The sequence below is a fragment of the Larus michahellis genome, unplaced genomic scaffold (assembly GCF_964199755.1).
Source record: "Larus michahellis unplaced genomic scaffold, bLarMic1.1 SCAFFOLD_582, whole genome shotgun sequence".
Lineage (NCBI taxonomy): Eukaryota > Metazoa > Chordata > Aves > Charadriiformes > Laridae > Larus > Larus michahellis.
Window position 1 is genome coordinate 1 of NW_027436273.1, and position 15,848 is coordinate 15,848.

The 15,848-nt window shown below is 69.2% G+C and overlaps 3 protein-coding genes across 3 annotated transcripts; 1 reads left to right on the forward strand and 2 right to left on the reverse strand.

Annotated features, from left to right (window-relative positions):
• Positions 1-26: 26 nt before the first annotated feature.
• On the forward strand, positions 27-6,422 carry LOC141737163 (integrin alpha-D-like). Its single transcript, XM_074571802.1, has 8 exons — positions 27-189; positions 1,136-1,205; positions 1,329-1,436; positions 2,722-2,793; positions 3,490-3,603; positions 4,525-4,617; positions 5,761-5,871; positions 5,989-6,422. Exons 3-8 carry the CDS (start codon positions 1,359-1,361, stop codon positions 6,070-6,072), a joined length of 552 nt encoding a protein of 183 aa, XP_074427903.1. The 5' UTR covers positions 27-189; positions 1,136-1,205; positions 1,329-1,358; the 3' UTR covers positions 6,073-6,422.
• A 414-nt stretch (positions 6,423-6,836) lies between these two features.
• Positions 6,837-9,623, reverse strand: LOC141737165 (cytochrome c oxidase subunit 6A1, mitochondrial-like). The gene is made up of 3 exons (XM_074571804.1): positions 9,474-9,623; positions 7,550-7,692; positions 6,837-6,982 (listed from the first exon to the last, which is right to left on the reverse strand). Exons 1-3 carry the CDS (start codon positions 9,544-9,546, stop codon positions 6,902-6,904), a joined length of 297 nt encoding a protein of 98 aa, XP_074427905.1. The 5' UTR covers positions 9,547-9,623; the 3' UTR covers positions 6,837-6,901.
• Positions 9,624-9,859: 236 nt separating this feature from the next.
• LOC141737164 (uncharacterized) lies at positions 9,860-15,842 on the reverse strand. The gene is made up of 7 exons (XM_074571803.1): positions 15,196-15,842; positions 14,966-15,073; positions 13,782-13,853; positions 12,760-12,872; positions 12,015-12,107; positions 10,754-10,864; positions 9,860-10,639 (listed from the first exon to the last, which is right to left on the reverse strand). Exons 1-7 carry the CDS (start codon positions 15,581-15,583, stop codon positions 10,556-10,558), a joined length of 969 nt encoding a protein of 322 aa, XP_074427904.1. The 5' UTR covers positions 15,584-15,842; the 3' UTR covers positions 9,860-10,555.
• Positions 15,843-15,848: the final 6 nt, after the last annotated feature.

Genomic DNA, 15,848 nt, shown 5'->3' on the forward strand with positions numbered 1-15,848 from the left:
GGTTGGGGGGGGGACGAAGGGGGGGGGATGGGGGGGCTGGGCTGGGGGGGTTGGGGGAGGGGCCGGGGGGGTCTGGGCCGGCCGGGGGGTGCCAGCGGTGACCCCCCCGTGGCGCAGTGCCAGCGGGGCGGGGGGGGGCCACAGCGCCCGGCTGCCGGTGAAGTACGGCCTCGGCCTGCGGCTGCTCAGGTAGGGACCCCCCCGGCCCCACGGGCCACCCCCGGCCCCCCGGGGGCCACCAGCCCCGCGGCCACCGGCCCCGAGGGGCCACCAGCCCATGGCCCCCAGTCCCCAAGTGCCACCAGCCCCTGTCACTGGCCCCCAAGTGCCACCACCCCCATATCACTGGTCCCCAAGGTGCCACCAGCCCCTGGCATCAGTCCCCGAGGGGCCACCGCCCCCGTGGCCACTGTCCCTGAGGGGCCACCAGCCCCCAGCCCTCATCCCCAAGGGGCCACCACTCCATGGCCCCAGCCCCAAGTGCCACCAGCCCCTGTCACTGGTCCCCAAAGTGCCACCACTCCGTGTTACTGGTCCCCAAGGAGCCACCATCCCCCATCCGTTGTCCCCAAGGGGCCACCGCCCCGTGTCCCCCAGCCCCAAAGTGCCACCAGCCCCTGTCACTGGTCCCCAAGGGGCCACCAGCCCGTGTCCCTTGTTGCCAAGGGGCCACCACCCCCATATCACTGGTCCCCAAGGTGCCACCAGCCCCCTGTCCCTTGTCCCCAAGGTGCCACCAGCCCCTGTCACTGGTCCCCAAGGGGCCACCAGCCCCCGGCCCTTGTCCCCAAGGGGCCACCACCCTGTGTCCCTTGTTGCCAAGGGGCCACCATCCGTCATCCCTCGCCCCCGAGGGGCCACCGCCCCCGTATCCCCCAGCCCCAAGTGCCACCAGCCCCTGTCACTGGTCCCCAAAGTGCCACCACCTTATGGCCACGGTCCCCAAGGGGCCACCGGCCCCTGTCACTGGTCCCCAAGTGCCACCATCCCTCGTCCCTGGTCCCCAAGGTGCCCCCAGCCCCGTGTCCCCCATCCCCCCCACGTCCCCCATGTCCCCAATGTCCCCCCTGTCCCCCCCCGTGTCCCCGATGTCCCCAATGTCCCCCCCGTGTCCCCCCCGTCCCCCTCCCCCCAGCGCCCCGGACTCCGTCTCCTCCGTCGCCGTCTCTGGGGGGGCCCCCCCCAACGTCACCCACCACTACGAGGTGAGGGGGGGTCCCGGGGGGGGAGGGGGGGGATGTGTGGGGCCGGGGGGTGTCCCCTCCCCCCGCCCCCCCCCTCCTCCTCCCCCCACGTCCCCACCGTGTCCCCCCCCGGGTCCCCCCCAGGTGAAGGTGTGGGGCCAGCGGGGCCCGGCCATGGACGTCGCCTTCCTGGTGCCCACGGCCCTGGGGGGGACCCCGCTGTGGGACCAGGTGGGGGTCACCCCCCAGCAGGTAACACCCCCCCCGGGACCCACAAGTTGGGGGGCGGACCCCCAAGTGGGGTTATTCCCCCCAAAAGGGGGGTTTCCCCCCCAAAAAGTGGGGTTATCCCTCCGTTCCTGACCCCCAAGTGGGGGGTGACCCCCTGTTTGGGGGGGGGTCTGAGGGGGGGTCACCCCCCAGCAGGTAACACCCCCCCGGAACCCACAAGTTGGGGGGCGGACCCACAAGTGGGGTTATTCCCCCCAAAAGTGGGGTTTCCCCCCCAAAAAAGGGGGTTATCCCTCCGTTCCTGACCCCCAAGTGGGGGGTGACCCCCCCCAGACCCCCCCCAAACAGGGGGTCACCCCCCAGCAGGTAACAACCGCCCCCCCCAGACCCACAAGTTGGGGGGCAGACCCACAAGTGGGGTTATTCCCCCCCCAAAAGTGGGGTTTCCCCCCAAAAAAGGGGGGTTATCCCTCCGTTCCTGACCCCCAAGTGGGGGGTGACCCCCTGTTTGGGGGGGGGTCTGAGGGGGGGTCACCACCCAGCAGGTAACAACCCCCCCCGGGACCCACAAGTTGTGGGGTGGACCCACAAGTGGGGTTATTCCCCCCAAAAGGGGGGTTTTCCCCCCCAACAATAGGGGTTATCCCTCCGTTCCTGACCCCCAAGTGGGGGGTGACCCCCCCCAGACCCCCTCCCAAACAGGGGGTCACCCCCCAGCAGGTAACAACCCCCCCTCCCGGACCCACAAGTTGGGGGGCAGACCCACAAGTGGGGTTATTCCCCCCAAAAGGGGGGTTCCCCCCCCCAAAAGTGGGGTTTCCCCCCCAAAAAGGGGGGTTATCCCTCCGTTCCTGACCCCCAAGTGGGGGGTGACCCCCTGTTTGGGGGGGGGTCTGAGGGGGGGGTCACCGCCCAGCAGGTAACACCCCCCCCGGGACCCACAAGTTGGGGGGCGGACCCACAAGTGGGGTTATTCCCCCCAAAAGGGGGGTTTTCCCCCCAAAAAGGGGGGTTATCCCTCCATTCCTGACCCCCAAGTGGGGGGTGACCCCCTGTTTGGGGGGGGGTGTGAGGGGGGGGTCACCGCCCAGGAGGTAACAACCCCCCCCCGGACCCACAAGTTGGGGGGCGGACCCACAAGTGGGGTTATTCCCCCCCAAAAGTGGGATTTCCCCCCCCAAAAAGGGGGTTTTTGCCCCATCTCTGCCCCCCAAAAGGCCCTTCCCCCCCCCCCGCACTCCTGCCCCCCAGCAGTGGGGTGCCCCACGGCTGCCCCCCAGCAGTGGGGTGCCCCCCATCTCCCCAGGAGCTGGTGCGGTGCCGGGCGGGGGACGAGCTCCCGGGGGCCCCCCACGTCCCCCCGGGGCTGCGGGAGCTGGTGAGTGACGGGGGGGGGGGACACGCGCCGTGGGGCAGGGGGGGGCCCGGACCCACAGCAACCCCCCGCAGCGCCCCACAGACCCACAGACCCACAGCAACCCCCGGACCCACAGCGCCCCACACCTCCCTCCCCCCAGAGCTGGCCCACGGACACCCGTCATCCCCCAGCCCCACATCTCCCCCCATCTCCCCCCATCTCCCCCAGCCCCACATCTCCCCCCTTCACCCCCCATCACCCCACATCCCCCCACATCAACCCCAGCCCCACATCTCCCCCCATCTCCCCCCATCTCCCCCAGCCCCACGTCTCCCCACATCTCCCCCCATCTCCCCCAGCCCCACATCTCCCCCATCTCCCCCAGCCCCACATCTCCCCACATCTCCCCCCATCTCCCCCAGCCCCACATCTCCCCCATCTCCCCCAGCCCCACATCTCCCCCCATCTCCCCCCATCTCCCCCAGCCCCACATCTCCCCCATCTCCCCCAGCCCCACATCTCCCCCATCTCCCCACATCTCCCCCATCTCCCCCAGCCCCACATCCCCCCCCATCTCCCCACATCTCCCCACATCTCCCCCATCTCCCCCAGCCCCACATCTCCCCCAGCCCCCCGTCTCCCCCGATCTCCCCACATCTCCCCCGTCGCCCCCAGCCCCACATCCCCCCCATCTCCCCACATCTCCTCTCCCCACAGAGCTGCCCCACGGCCACCTGCCGGCAGTTCTGGTGCCGGGTCCCGCCGCTGGAGCCCCCCCAGGCCCTGGGCTTCCACCTCGGGGGGCGCCTGGGGCTGCGCTGGGTGCAGCAGGTGTGGGGCGGCCGTGGGGCAGGTGTGGGGCAGCCGTGGGGCGGGAGCGGGGCAGGGTATGGGGCTGCCGTGGGGTGTCTGTGGGGCTGCCAAGGGGGTCCATGGGGTGGCCAGGGGGCAGCCATGGCATGGCTGTGGGGCAGCCGTGGGGCAGGTGTGGGGGCAGGGTATGGGGCGGGAGTGGGGTGGTGTGGGGCAGCCATGGGGCGGGTGTGGGGGCAGGATATGGGGTGGGTGTGGGGTGGTGTGGGGCAGCCATGGGACGGGTGTGGGGGCAGGGTATGGGGCGGGAGTGGGGTGGTGTGGGGCAGGTGTGGGGCAGCCATGGGGCGGGTGTGGGGGCAGGGTATGGGGTGGGTGTGGGGTGGTGTGGGGCAGCCATGGGGCGGGTGTGGGGGCAGGATATGGGGTGGGTGTGGGGCAGGTGTGGGGCAGCCATGGGATGGGTGTGGGGCAGCCATGGGGTGTCTATGGGGCAGGTGTGGGGCAGTCATGGGGGAGGTGTGGGGCAGGGTATGCGGCAGGTGTGGGGCAGCCATGGGGTGGGTGTGGGGCAGGGTATGGGGCGGGTGTGGGGCAGCTGTGGGGCAGCCATGGGACGGGTGTGGGGCAGCCATGTGGTGTCCATGGGGCAGGTGTGGGGCAGCCATGGGGCAGGTGTGGGGCAGCCATGGGGCAGGAGTGGGGCAGCCACAGGGTGTCCATGGGGCGGGTGTGGGGCAGGGTGTGGGGCAGGTGTGGGGCAGGGTATGGGGCAGGAGTGGGGCAGCCGCGAGGTGTCCACGGGGTGTCCCCGGGGTGTGGGGCACCCCACGGCCGCCCCATAGCCGAGGGGCAAACCCCGGCCGGGGAGGGTCCCCCAGGCCCCGGGGGGCTCCCCCCGCGCCCCACGGCTGCCCCACACGTCCGTGTGCCCCCCAGACCCCCCAGCCCAGGGTGGTCCTGCAGAGCTCGGCCCGGGTCCTCTACGATGTGGGGCGGTACTGGAACAGCGGGGGGGAGCCCCGGCTCCAGGTGGGTCCGTGGGGCAGCTGTGGGGCCGGGACGCCCGGGTCCGTGGGGCAGCTGTGGGTCACGGACACCTGGATCTCTGGGGCGGCACTTGTGGGTCGCAGCTTCTCGGGTCCATGGGGCGGTTGTGGGTCGCAGATGCCGTCGTGCATGGGAGGATGGTTGTGGGTCCCTGTGGGGCACTTGTGGGTCACAGAGTCTCGGGTCCATGGGGCAGCTGTGGGTCCTGGACCCCTGGGTCTGGGGCAGGGTGCAGCTGTGGGTCCGGGATGCCCAGATCTATGGGTCAGTTGTGGGTCCGGGACGCCCGGGTCCGTGGGGCAGTTGTGGGTCCCAGACCCCCAGGGGTCCCTTTTTGGGGGGCAGTTGTGGGTCGCGGGTCGTGGGTCCGTGGGGTGGGGGGGGGGATGGTTGGTTGTGGGTCCCCGTGGGGCAGCTGTGGGTCACGGACACCTGGATCTCTGGGGCGGCACGTGTGGGTCGCAGCTTCTCGGGTCCATGGGGCGGTTGTGGGTCGCGGATGCCTTGGTCCATGGGGGGATGGTTGTGGGTCCCTGTGGGGCACTTGTGGGTCACAGAGTCTCGGGTCCATGGGGCAGTTGTGGGTCCCGGACCCCAGGGTGCATGGCGGGAGGGAGTGGTTGTGGGTCCCTGTGGGGCAGGTGTGGGTCTGGGACACCCGGGTCCATGGGGCAGTTGTGGGTCGCGGGCACCTGTGTCCATGGGGGGAGTTGGTTGTGGGTCCCTGTGGGGCACTTGTGGGTCCGGGACGCATGGGTCCATGGGGCAGTTGTGGGGCCAGGACACCCGGATCTATGGGGCAGTTGTGGGTCCCGGAGCCCTGCGTCCATGGGGGGCAGTTGTGGGTCGCAGATTCTCGGGTCCATGGGGCAGCTGTGGGTCCTGGACCCCTGGGTCTGGGGCGGGGGGGCAGCTGTGGGTCCGGGATGCCCAGATCTATGGGTCAGTTGTGGGTCCGGGACGCCCGGGTCCGTGGGGCAGTTGTGGGTCCCAGACCCCCGGGGGTCCCTTTTTGGGGGGCAGTTGTGGGTCGCGGGTCCATGGGGTGGGGGGGGGATGGTTGGTTGTGGGTCCCCGTGAGGCGGCTGTGGGTCGCGGACGCCTGGAGCCCTCCCCGCCCCACAGATCCAGACGGAGCTGGAGCTGGCGGAGCCCCCCAGCCCCCTGCCCCACATCCTGGGGGGCAGCGTGGGGGGGCTGCTCCTGCTGGCCCTGCTGACCCTGGGGCTCTACAAGGTGAGGGGGGGGGGCGCTTGGGGGGCAGCCCCACACGTCGGGGGCTCGGGGTCGCTTGTGGGGGGGCAGCCCCACACATCACACCCCACACCCCCCCCCCCCCCTCTGCCCCCCAAGTTGGGCTTCTTCAGGCGCCGCTACAAGGAGCTGATGGAGGGCGACGAGACCCCCCCGGCCCCCCCCGCCGACCCCCAGGGCTGAGCGACCCCTTGGGTTTTGGGGGGGGGGGGGGTCACCCAGACCCCCTTCCCCCCTGCCCCATAACTTGGGGGTCGCCCCATCCCCCCCAGCGCCCCACACTTGGGGGGTTTTTCTGCACCCCCCCCCCTTTTCCCCGGCCAAAAACATCCCCAAAAACCCCAATTCCAGCCCCACATTTTTTTTTGGGGGGGGGGGAGGGGGCCATTTTGGGGGGGGGGCGGTGTCACGTGGACCCCCCTGTGTCGTCTCCCCCCCCTCTGACCCCCAAGTGTGGGGCAATTTGGCTCCTTCCCCCCCCACCCCCCCCACCTCCCTTCCCAGCCCCACATCCCTCAATAAACCCGCTTTGACTCCAGACCCCCAAGTGGGGGGTGGTTTTTTTTTTCGGGGGGGGGGGGAGGGGAGAGGGGGGGGTGTCACCCGGCCCCTCCCCCACCCGCCGCCCCCCCCCAAGGTCGGGGTGACCCCCCCCGCCCCCCCCCGCCGCTATTTTTAGCCCCGTTTGTGCCGTTAACGCGTGTGACGAGCTGGGGCCGGGCCTCAGCCCATTGGCGGGGCCGGGGGGGGGCCGGGGGGGGGGGATGTGGGGCAGGGGGGCGTCACGGTGGGGGGGGGGAAGGTGTGGGGCGGGGGCGGGGGGGCGTCAGTGCGTCCTTCAGCCGCCGCCATGGGCACTTGGGGGGCTGCCCCACGGCGGGGCCTGGCCTCGGCCGCCGCGACCCACGGCACGGCTGTGGGGCAGAGCCCGGGGGGAGGCGTGTGGGGCAGGTTCAGGGTGTTTATTGTGTGTTGGGGGGGGGGCGTTGGGGGGGTGTCCGTCCCCTGCCCCCTATTTCTCGTAGCCCGTGGGGAGGGGGTTGCTGTGGGGGTTGTGGAAGAGCGTGTGGTTCCCGTCGCCCCACGGAAACGGCTGTGGGGAGAAAGGGGGAGGTGGGGGTCAGTGGGGTCTGCCCCACGGCGCCCATCTACCCCAACTTCAGGCCTTCTCTGCCCCATATCCCGCCCCACGGTGCCCATCTCCCCCGGATTTGGTCCTTCTCTGCCCCATATCCCACCCCACAGCGCCCATCTCCCCCAGCTTTGGTCCTTCTCCGCCCCATATACCACCCCATGGTGCCCATCTCCCCCGGCATCAGGCCTTTTCCGCCCCACATCCCACCCCACGGCGCCCATCTCCCCCAGCATCAGGCCTTTTCCGCCCCACATCCCACCCCACGGCGCCCATCTCCCCCAGCCTTGTGCCTTCTCCGCCCCATATCCCACCCCACAGCGCCCATCTCCCCCGGCTTTGGTCCTTCTCCGCCCCATATACCGCCCCATGGTGCCCATCTCCCCCAGCATCAGGCCTTTTCCGCCCCATATCCTGCCCCACGGCGCCCATCTCCCCCAGCATCAGGCCTTTCCGCCCCACATCCCACCCCACGGCGCCCATCTCCCCGTGCCTCAGGCCCCCCCCGCCGCCGTGGGGCTGCCCCACCTTGGTGCGGATGCGCAGGTGGTGGTAGGGCACGAAGTGGGGCGGCGTGTGGGGCCGGCGGCGCTGCTCCAGCCAGACGTTGAGCATACAGACCCCCACCGCCGGCAGCGCCACCAGGAACGACAGCGCCCGCCACGTCCGGCCTGACCCACAGACAGCCCGCCGTGGGGCAGCCCCACCGAGAGGGGGTGCCCCACGGACACCCCAGAAACACCCCGCAAACACCCAAAACGCCCCCAAAAACACCCCAGAAACGGCCCGAAACGGCCCGAAAACACCCCCCAAACACACCAAAACAGCCCAAAACACCCCCAAAACACCCCCAAAACACCCAAACCCACCCCAAACCACCCTGAAAACACCCCAAAACACCCCAAAACACCCTGAAAACACCACAAACATACCCCAAAACACCAAAAACCCCCCCAAAAACCCCAAAACACCCTGAAAACACCACAAACATACCCCAAAACCCCCAAAACACCCCCAAAACCCCCAAAACACCCTGAAAACACCACAAACATACCCCAAAACCCCCAAAACACCCCCAAAACCCCCAAAACACCCTGAAAACACCACAAACATACCCCAAAACCCCAAAAAACACCCCCAAAAACCCCAAAGCACCCCAAAACCACCCCCAAAACACCCCAAAAACACCCCACACACCCCAAAACCCCACAAAACCACCCCACCCCCCAACAACCCAAAACACCCCACAAACACCCTGAAACCCCCCCAAAACCACCCCAAAGTGCCCCAAAACCCCCCCAAAAAACCCCCCCAAACCCCCCCCAAACCATCCCAAAAACACTGAAAACAGCCCAAAACACTCGACCCCCCCAGACACCCCAAAACCCCCCAAAATCGCCCCCAAAACCACCCAACCCCCCCGAAAACACCAAAAAACACCCAAAATCACCCCCAAACCCCCAAGGACACACCACAAAAAAACCTAAAACCCCCCCAAAATCCCTCAAAACATCCCAAAACACCCAAAACACCCTAAAAACACCCCAAAAGCACCCCAAAACCACCCAACTCCCCCGTGAATACACCCCAAAACCCTCCCAGACACCCCCAACCCCCCCCAACCCCCCCGACATCCCAAAAATCCCCCCAAAATGTAAAACCACCCCAAAACCACCCCAAAATCACCCCCAAACACCCCAAAACACCTGAAAACACCCCAAAACACCCCCGACACCCTAAACCCCCCCCGACACTCCCAAAACACCCTAAAAACGTCCCAAAACCACCCCAAAATCACCCCAAAACCCCCCCAAGCCCCCCCAGACACACCAAAAAAACCCCCAACCCCCCCAAAACCCCCCAAAACTCCCCCAAAACACCCCAAACCCCCTGAATACACCCCAAATCGCCCCCCCAGACACCCCAAAACCCCCCAAATCACCCCCAAAACCCCCAAAACCCCCTGAAAACACCAAAAAACATCCAAAAACGTCCCCAACCCCCCCCAAAGATCCCCAAACACCCTAAAAACGTCCCCAAACCACCCCAAAATCACCCCAAAACCCCTGAAAACACCCCAAAACCCTCCCAGACACCCCAAAATCACCCCAAAACCCCCCCAACCCCCCCAAACACTCCGAAAACACTGAAAACCACCCAAAAAACACCCCAAAACACCCCAACAACCCCCTGAATACACCCCAAAACACCCCGACCCCCCCAGACACTCCCAAACCCCCCCAAAACGTCCCCAAAACCCCCCAGACACCCCAAAACCCCCCAAAATCACCCCAAACCCCCCCCGAAAAACACCCAAAATCACCCCAAAACCCCCCCAAATCCCCCCCCGACACCCCAAAAAAAGGCCCAACCCCCCCCCAAACCCCCTGAAAACACCCCAAACGCCCCCAAACCGCCCCAAAAACGCCCCCAAACGCCCCCCCCCCCATACCAGAGCCGGCGGCGCCGTGGGTCGCGGCGGCCGAGGCCAGGCCCCGCCGTGGGGCAGCCCCCCAAGTGCCCATGGCGGCGGCTGAAGGACGCACTGACGCCCCCCCCCTCCCCGCCCCACACCTTCCCCCCCCACACCGTGACCCCCCCCTGCCCCACATCCCCCCCCCCCGGCCCCCCCCCGGCCCCGCCAATGGGCTGAGGCCCGGCCCCAGCTCGTCACACGCGTTAACGGCACAAACGGGGCTAAAAATAGCGGCGGGGGGGGGCGGGGGGGGTCACCCCGACCTTGGGGGGGGGCGGGGGGTGGGGGAGGGGCCGGGTGACACCCCCCCCTCTCCCCTCCCCCCCCCCCCCGAAAAAAAAACCACCCCCCACTTGGGGGTCTGGAGTCAAAGCGGGTTTATTGAGGGATGTGGGGCTGGGAAGGGGGGGGGGGTGGGGAAGGAGCCAAATCGCCCCACACTTGGGGGTCAGAGGGGGGGGAGACGACACAGGGGGGTCCACGTGACACCCCCCCCCCCCCCAAAATGGCCCCCTCCCCCCCCCGCAAAAAAAAATGTGGGGCTGGAATTGGGGGTTTTGGGGACGTTTCTGGCTGGGGAAAAGGGGGGGGTGCAGAAAAACCCCCCAAGTGTGGGGCGCTGGGGGGATGGGGCGACCCCCAACTTATGGGGCGGGGGGAAGGGGGTCTGGGTGACACCCCCCCCCCCCCCCAATGGACCCCCCTCCAAAATGTGGGGCTGGAATTGGGGGTTTTGGGGATGTTTCTGGCCGGGGAAAAGGGGGGGGTGCAGAAAAACCCCCCAAGTATGGGGCGCTGGGGGGATGGGGTGACCCCCAAGTTATGGGGCGGGGGGGAAGGGGGTCTGGGTGACACCCCCCCCCCAAATGGACCCCCCCCCCAAAAAATGTGGGGCTGGAATTGGGGTTTTTGGGGATGTTTCTGGCCGGGGAAAAGGGGGGGGTGCAGAAAAGCCCCCCAAGTGTGGGGCGCTGGGGGGATGGGGCGACCCCCAAGTTATGGGGCAGGGGGGAAGGGGGTCTGGGTGACCCCCCCCCCCCCCAAACCCAAGGGGTCGCTCAGCCCTGGGGGTCGGCGGGGGGGGCCGGGGGGGTCTCGTCGCCCTCCATCAGCTCCTTGTAGCGGCGCCTGAAGAAGCCCAACTTGGGGGGCAGAGGGGGGGGGGGTGTGGGGTGTGATGTGTGGGGCTGCCCCCCCACAAGCGACCCCGAGCCCCCGACGTGTGGGGCTGCCCCCCAAGCGCCCCCCCCCCTCACCTTGTAGAGCCCCAGGGTCAGCAGGGCCAGCAGGAGCAGCCCCCCCACGCTGCCCCCCAGGATGTGGGGCAGGGGGCTGGGGGGCTCCGCCAGCTCCAGCTCCGTCTGGATCTGTGGGGCAGGGAGGGCTCCAGGCGTCCGCGACCCACAGCCGCCTCACGGGGACCCACAACCAACCATCCCCCCCCCACCCCATGGACCCACGACCCGCGACCCACAACTGCCCCCCAAAAAGGGGACCCCCGGGGGTCTGGGACCCACAACTGCCCCACGGACCTGGGCGTCCCGGACCCACAACTGACCCATAGATCTGGGCATCCCGGACCCACAGCTGCCCCCCCGCCCCAGACCCAGGGGTCCAGGACCCACAGCTGCCCCATGGACCCGAGAATCTGCGACCCACAACTGCCCCCCATGGACGCAGGGCTCCGGGACCCACAACTGCCCCATAGATCCGGGTGTCCCGGCCCCACAACTGCCCCATGGACCCATGCGTCCCGGCCCCACAAGTGCCCCACAGGGACCCACAACCAACTCCCCCCATGGACACAGGTGCCCGCGACCCACAACTGCCCCATGGACCCGGGTGTCCCAGACCCACAACTGCCCCACAGGGACCCACAACCACTCCCTCCCGCCATGCACCCGGGGGTCCGGGACCCACAACCGCCCCATGGACCCGAGACTCTGTGACCCACAAGTGCCCCACAGGGACCCACAACCATCCCCCCATGGACGAAGGCATCCGCGACCCACAACCGCCCCATGGACCCAAGAAGCTGCGACCCACAAGTGCCCCCCCAGAGATCCAGGTGTCCGTGACCCACAGCTGCCCCACGGGGACCCACAACCAACCATCCCCCCCCCACCCCACGGACCCACGACCCGCGACCCACAACTGCCCCCCAAAAAGGGACCCCCGGGGGTCTGGGACCCACAACTGCCCCACGGACCCGGGCGTCCCGGACCCACAACTGACCCATAGATCTGGGCATCCCGGACCCACAGCTGCACCCTGCCCCAGACCCAGGGGTCCAGGACCCACAGCTGCCCCATGGACCCGAGAATCTGCGACCCACAAGTGCCCCACAGGGACCCACAACCATCCCCCCATGCACGACGGCATCTGCGACCCACAACCGCCCCATGGACCCGAGAAGCTGCGACCCACAAGTGCCGCCCCAGAGATCCAGGTGTCCGTGACCCACAGCTGCCCCACGGACCCGGGCGTCCCGGCCCCACAGCTGCCCCACGGACCCACCTGGAGCCGGGGCTCCCCCCCGCTGTTCCAGTACCGCCCCACATCGTAGAGGACCCGGGCCGAGCTCTGCAGGACCACCCTGGGCTGGGGGGTCTGGGGGGCACACGGACGTGTGGGGCAGCCGTGGGGCGCGGGGGGAGCCCCCCGGGGCCTGGGGGACCCTCCACGGCCGGGGTTTGCCCCTCGGCTATGGGGCGGCCGTGGGGTGCCCCACACCCCGGGGACACCCCGTGGACACCTCGCGGCTGCCCCACTCCCGCCCCATACCCTGCCCCACACCTGACCCATGGCTGCCCCACACCCGCCCCATGGACACCCCGTGGCTGCCCCACACCCGCCGCATACCCTGCCCCACACCTGCCCCATGGCTGCCCCACACCTGCCCCATGGACACCACATGGCTGCCCCACACCCGTCCCATGGCTGCCCCACACCACCCCACACCCACCCCATATCCTGCCCCCACACCCGCCCCATGGCTGCCCCACACCTGCCCCACACCCACCCCATATCCTGCCCCGCACCCGCCCCATGGCTGCCCCACACCTGCCCCACACCACCCCACTCCCGCCCCATACCCTGCCCCCACACCCGCCCCACGGCTGCCCCACAGCCATGCCATGGCTGCCCCCTGGCCACCCCATGGACCCCCTTGGCAGCCCCACGGACACCCCACGGCAGCCCCATACCCTGCCCCGCTCCCGCCCCACGGCTGCCCCACACCTGCCCCACGGCCGCCCCACACCTGCTGCACCCAGCGCAGCCCCAGGCGCCCCCCGAGGTGGAAGCCCAGGGCCTGGGGGGCTCCAGCGCGGGACCCCGGCACCAGAACTGCCGGCAGGTGGCCGTGGGGCAGCTCTGTGGGGAGAGGAGATGTGGGGAGATGGGGGGGATGTGGGGCTCGGGGAGATGGGGGAGATGTGGGAGATGTGGGGAGATGGGGGGGGATGTGGGGCTGGGGGTGATGGGGGAGATGTGGGGAGATGTGGGGGAGATGTGGGGGCTGGGGGAGATGTGGGGAGATGTGGGGCTGGGGGTGATGTGGGGTGATGGGGGGAGATGGGGGAGATGTGGGGAGATGTGGGGAGATGTGGGGAGATGTGGGGCTGGGGGGAGATGGGGGAGATGTGCGGAGATGTGGGGAGATGTGGGGCTGGGGGTGATGGGGGAGATGGGGGAGATGTGGGGAGATGTGGGGAGATGTGGGGAGATGTGGGGAGATGGGGGGAGATGGGGGGAGATGTGGGGCTGGGGGTGATGTGGGGGGATGTGGGGTGATGGGGGGTGAAGGGGGGAGATGTGGGGCTGGGGAGATGGGGGGAGATGGGGGGAGATGGGGGGAGATGTGGGGCTGGGGGAGATGGGGGGTGATGGGGGAGATGGGGGGAGATGTGGGGCTGGGGGAGATGTGGGGAGATGTGGGAGATGTGGGGCTGGGGGAGATGGGGGAGATGGGGGGAGATGGGGGGAGATGTGGGGCTGGGGGAGATGTGGGGAGATGTGGGGCTGGGGGTGATGTGGGGAGATGTGGGGTGATGGGGGGAGATGGGGGGAGATGTGGGGCTGGGGGAGATGTGGGGAGATGTGGGAGATGTGGGGCTGGGGGATGACGGGTGGCCGTGGGGCAGCTCTGGGGGGAGGGAGCTGTGGGCGCTGTGGGGTCCGGGGGTGCTGTGGGTCTGTGGTCTGTGGGGCGCTGTGGGGGGTTGCTGTGGGTCCGGGCCCCCCCCTGCCCCACGGCGCGTGTCCCCCCCCCCCGTCACTCACCAGCTCCCGCAGCCCCGGGGGGACGTGGGGGGCCCCCGGGAGCTCGTCCCCCTCCCGGCACCGCACCAGCTCCTGGGGAGATGGGGGGCACCCCACTGCTGGGGGGCAGCCGTGGGGCACCCACTGCTGGGGGGCAGGAGTGCGGGGGGGGGGGGAAGGGCCTTTTGGGGGGCAGAGATGGGGCAAAAACCCCCTTTTTGGGGGGGGAAATCCCACTTTTGGGGGGAATAACCCCACTTATGGGTCTGCCCCCAACTTGTGGGTCTGGGGGGGGCGGCTGTTACCTGCTCGGGGGTGACCCCCTTTTTGGGGGGGGGTCTGGGGGGGGTCACCCCCCACTTGGGGGTCAGGAACGGAGGGATAACCCCCCTTTTTGGGGGGGAAACCCCACTTTTGGGGGGGGGGAACCCCCCTTTTGGGGGGAATAACCCCACTTGTGGGTCTGCCCCACAACTTGTGGGTCTGGGGGGGGCGGCTGTTACCTGCTGGGGGGTGACCCCCTGTTTGGGGGGGGTCTGGGGGGGGGTCACCCCCCACTTGGGGGTCAGGAACGGAGGGATAACCCCCCTTTTTGGGGGGGAAACCCCCCTTTTGGGGGGAATAACCCCACTTGTGGGTCCGCCCCCCAACTTGTGGGGTCCCGGGGGGGGTGTTACCTGCTGGGCGGTGACCCCCCCCTCAGACCCTCCCCCAAACAGGGGGTCACCCCCCACTTGGGGGTCAGGAACGGAGGGATAACTCCCCTTTTTGGGGGGGGAAACCCCACTTTTGGGGGGGAATAACCCCACTTGTGGGTCTGCCCCCCAACTTGTGGGTCTGGGGGGGGTGGTTGTTACCTGCTGGGGGGTGACCCCCTGTTTGGGGGGGTCTGGGGGGGGTCACCCCCACTTGGGGGTCAGGAATGGAGGGATAACCCCCCTTTTTGGGGGGGAAACCCCCCTTTTGGGGGGAATAACCCCACTTGTGGGTCTGCCCCCCAACTTGTGGGTCCGGGAGGGGGGGTTGTTACCTGCTGGGGGGTGACCCCCCTGTTTGGGAGGGGGTCTGGGGGGGGTCACCCCCCACTTGGGGGTCAGGAACGGAGGGATAACCCCCCTTTTTGGGGGGGAAACCCCACTTTTGGGGGGAATAACCCCACTTGTGGGTCCGCCCCCCAACTTGTGGGTCCCGGCGGGGGCTGTTACCTGCTGGGGGGTGACCCCCACCTGGTCCCACAGCGGGGTCCCCCCCAGGGCCGTGGGCACCAGGAAGGCGACGTCCATGGCCGGGCCCCGCTGGCCCCACACCTTCACCTGGGGGGGACCCGGGGGGGGACACGGTGGGGACGTGGGGGGGAGGAGGGGGGGGGGCGGGGGGAGGGGACACCCCCCGGCCCCACACATCCCCCCCCTCCCCCCCCGGGACCCCCCCTCACCTCGTAGTGGTGGGTGACGTTGGGGGGGGCCCCCCCCAGAGACGGCGACGGAGGAGACGGAGTCCGGGGCGCTGGGGGGAGGGGGACGGGGGGGACACGGGGGGGACATTGGGGACATCGGGGACATGGGGGGGGACAGGGGGGACATTGGGGACACGGGGGGGACACAGAGATATGGGGGACACGGGGGGGACATCGGGGACATGGGGGACGTGGGGGGGATGGGGGACACGGGGCTGGGGGCCCCTTGGGGACAAGGGACGAGGGATGGTGGCACTTGGGGACCAGTGACAGGGGCTGGTGGCACCTTGGGGACCGTGGCCACGAGGACGGTGGCAACTTGGGGACCAGTGATGGGGGGTGGTGGCATTTTGGGGATGGGGGCCATGGGGTGGTGGCCCCTTGGGGACAAGGGATGAGGGATGGTGGCCCCTTGGGGACCGTGGCCACAGGGGCGGTGGCACCTTGGGGACTAGTGACAGGGGCTGGTGGCACTTGGGGCTGGGGGCCATGGCGTGGTGGCCCCTTGGGGATGAGGGACGGGGGCTGGTGGCCCCTTGGGGACTGGGGACAAGGGATGGTGGCACCTTGGGGATCGTGGCCACGGGGGTGGTGGCACCTTGGGGACAAGGGACATGGGGGTGGTGGCACTT

Coding starts and splice junctions, on each gene's coding strand:
- LOC141737163 (XM_074571802.1), top strand. CDS start 1,359: ATGGACGTCGCCTTCCTGGTGCCCACGGCCCTGGGGGGGACCCCGCTG. Junction 2,794..3,489: donor CCCCGGGGCTGCGGGAGCTG/GTGAGTGACGGG, acceptor CTCTCCCCACAG/AGCTGCCCCACGGCCACCTG. Junction 5,872..5,988: donor TGACCCTGGGGCTCTACAAG/GTGAGGGGGGGG, acceptor CTGCCCCCCAAG/TTGGGCTTCTTCAGGCGCCG.
- LOC141737164 (XM_074571803.1), bottom strand. CDS start 15,583: ATGGCCCCCATCCCCAAAATGCCACCACCCCCCATCACTGGTCCCCAA. Junction 13,854..14,965: donor TGGGGGTCACCCCCCAGCAG/GTAACAGCCCCC, acceptor CCATCTCCCCAG/GAGCTGGTGCGGTGCCGGGA. Junction 10,640..10,753: donor TGACCCTGGGGCTCTACAAG/GTGAGGGGGGGG, acceptor CTGCCCCCCAAG/TTGGGCTTCTTCAGGCGCCG.
- LOC141737165 (XM_074571804.1), bottom strand. CDS start 9,546: ATGGGCACTTGGGGGGCTGCCCCACGGCGGGGCCTGGCCTCGGCCGCC. Junction 7,693..9,473: donor CCACGGCGCCGCCGGCTCTG/GTATGGGGGGGG, acceptor TCTGTGGGTCAG/GCCGGACGTGGCGGGCGCTG. Junction 6,983..7,549: donor ACCTGCGCATCCGCACCAAG/GTGGGGCAGCCC, acceptor TTCTCCCCACAG/CCGTTTCCGTGGGGCGACGG.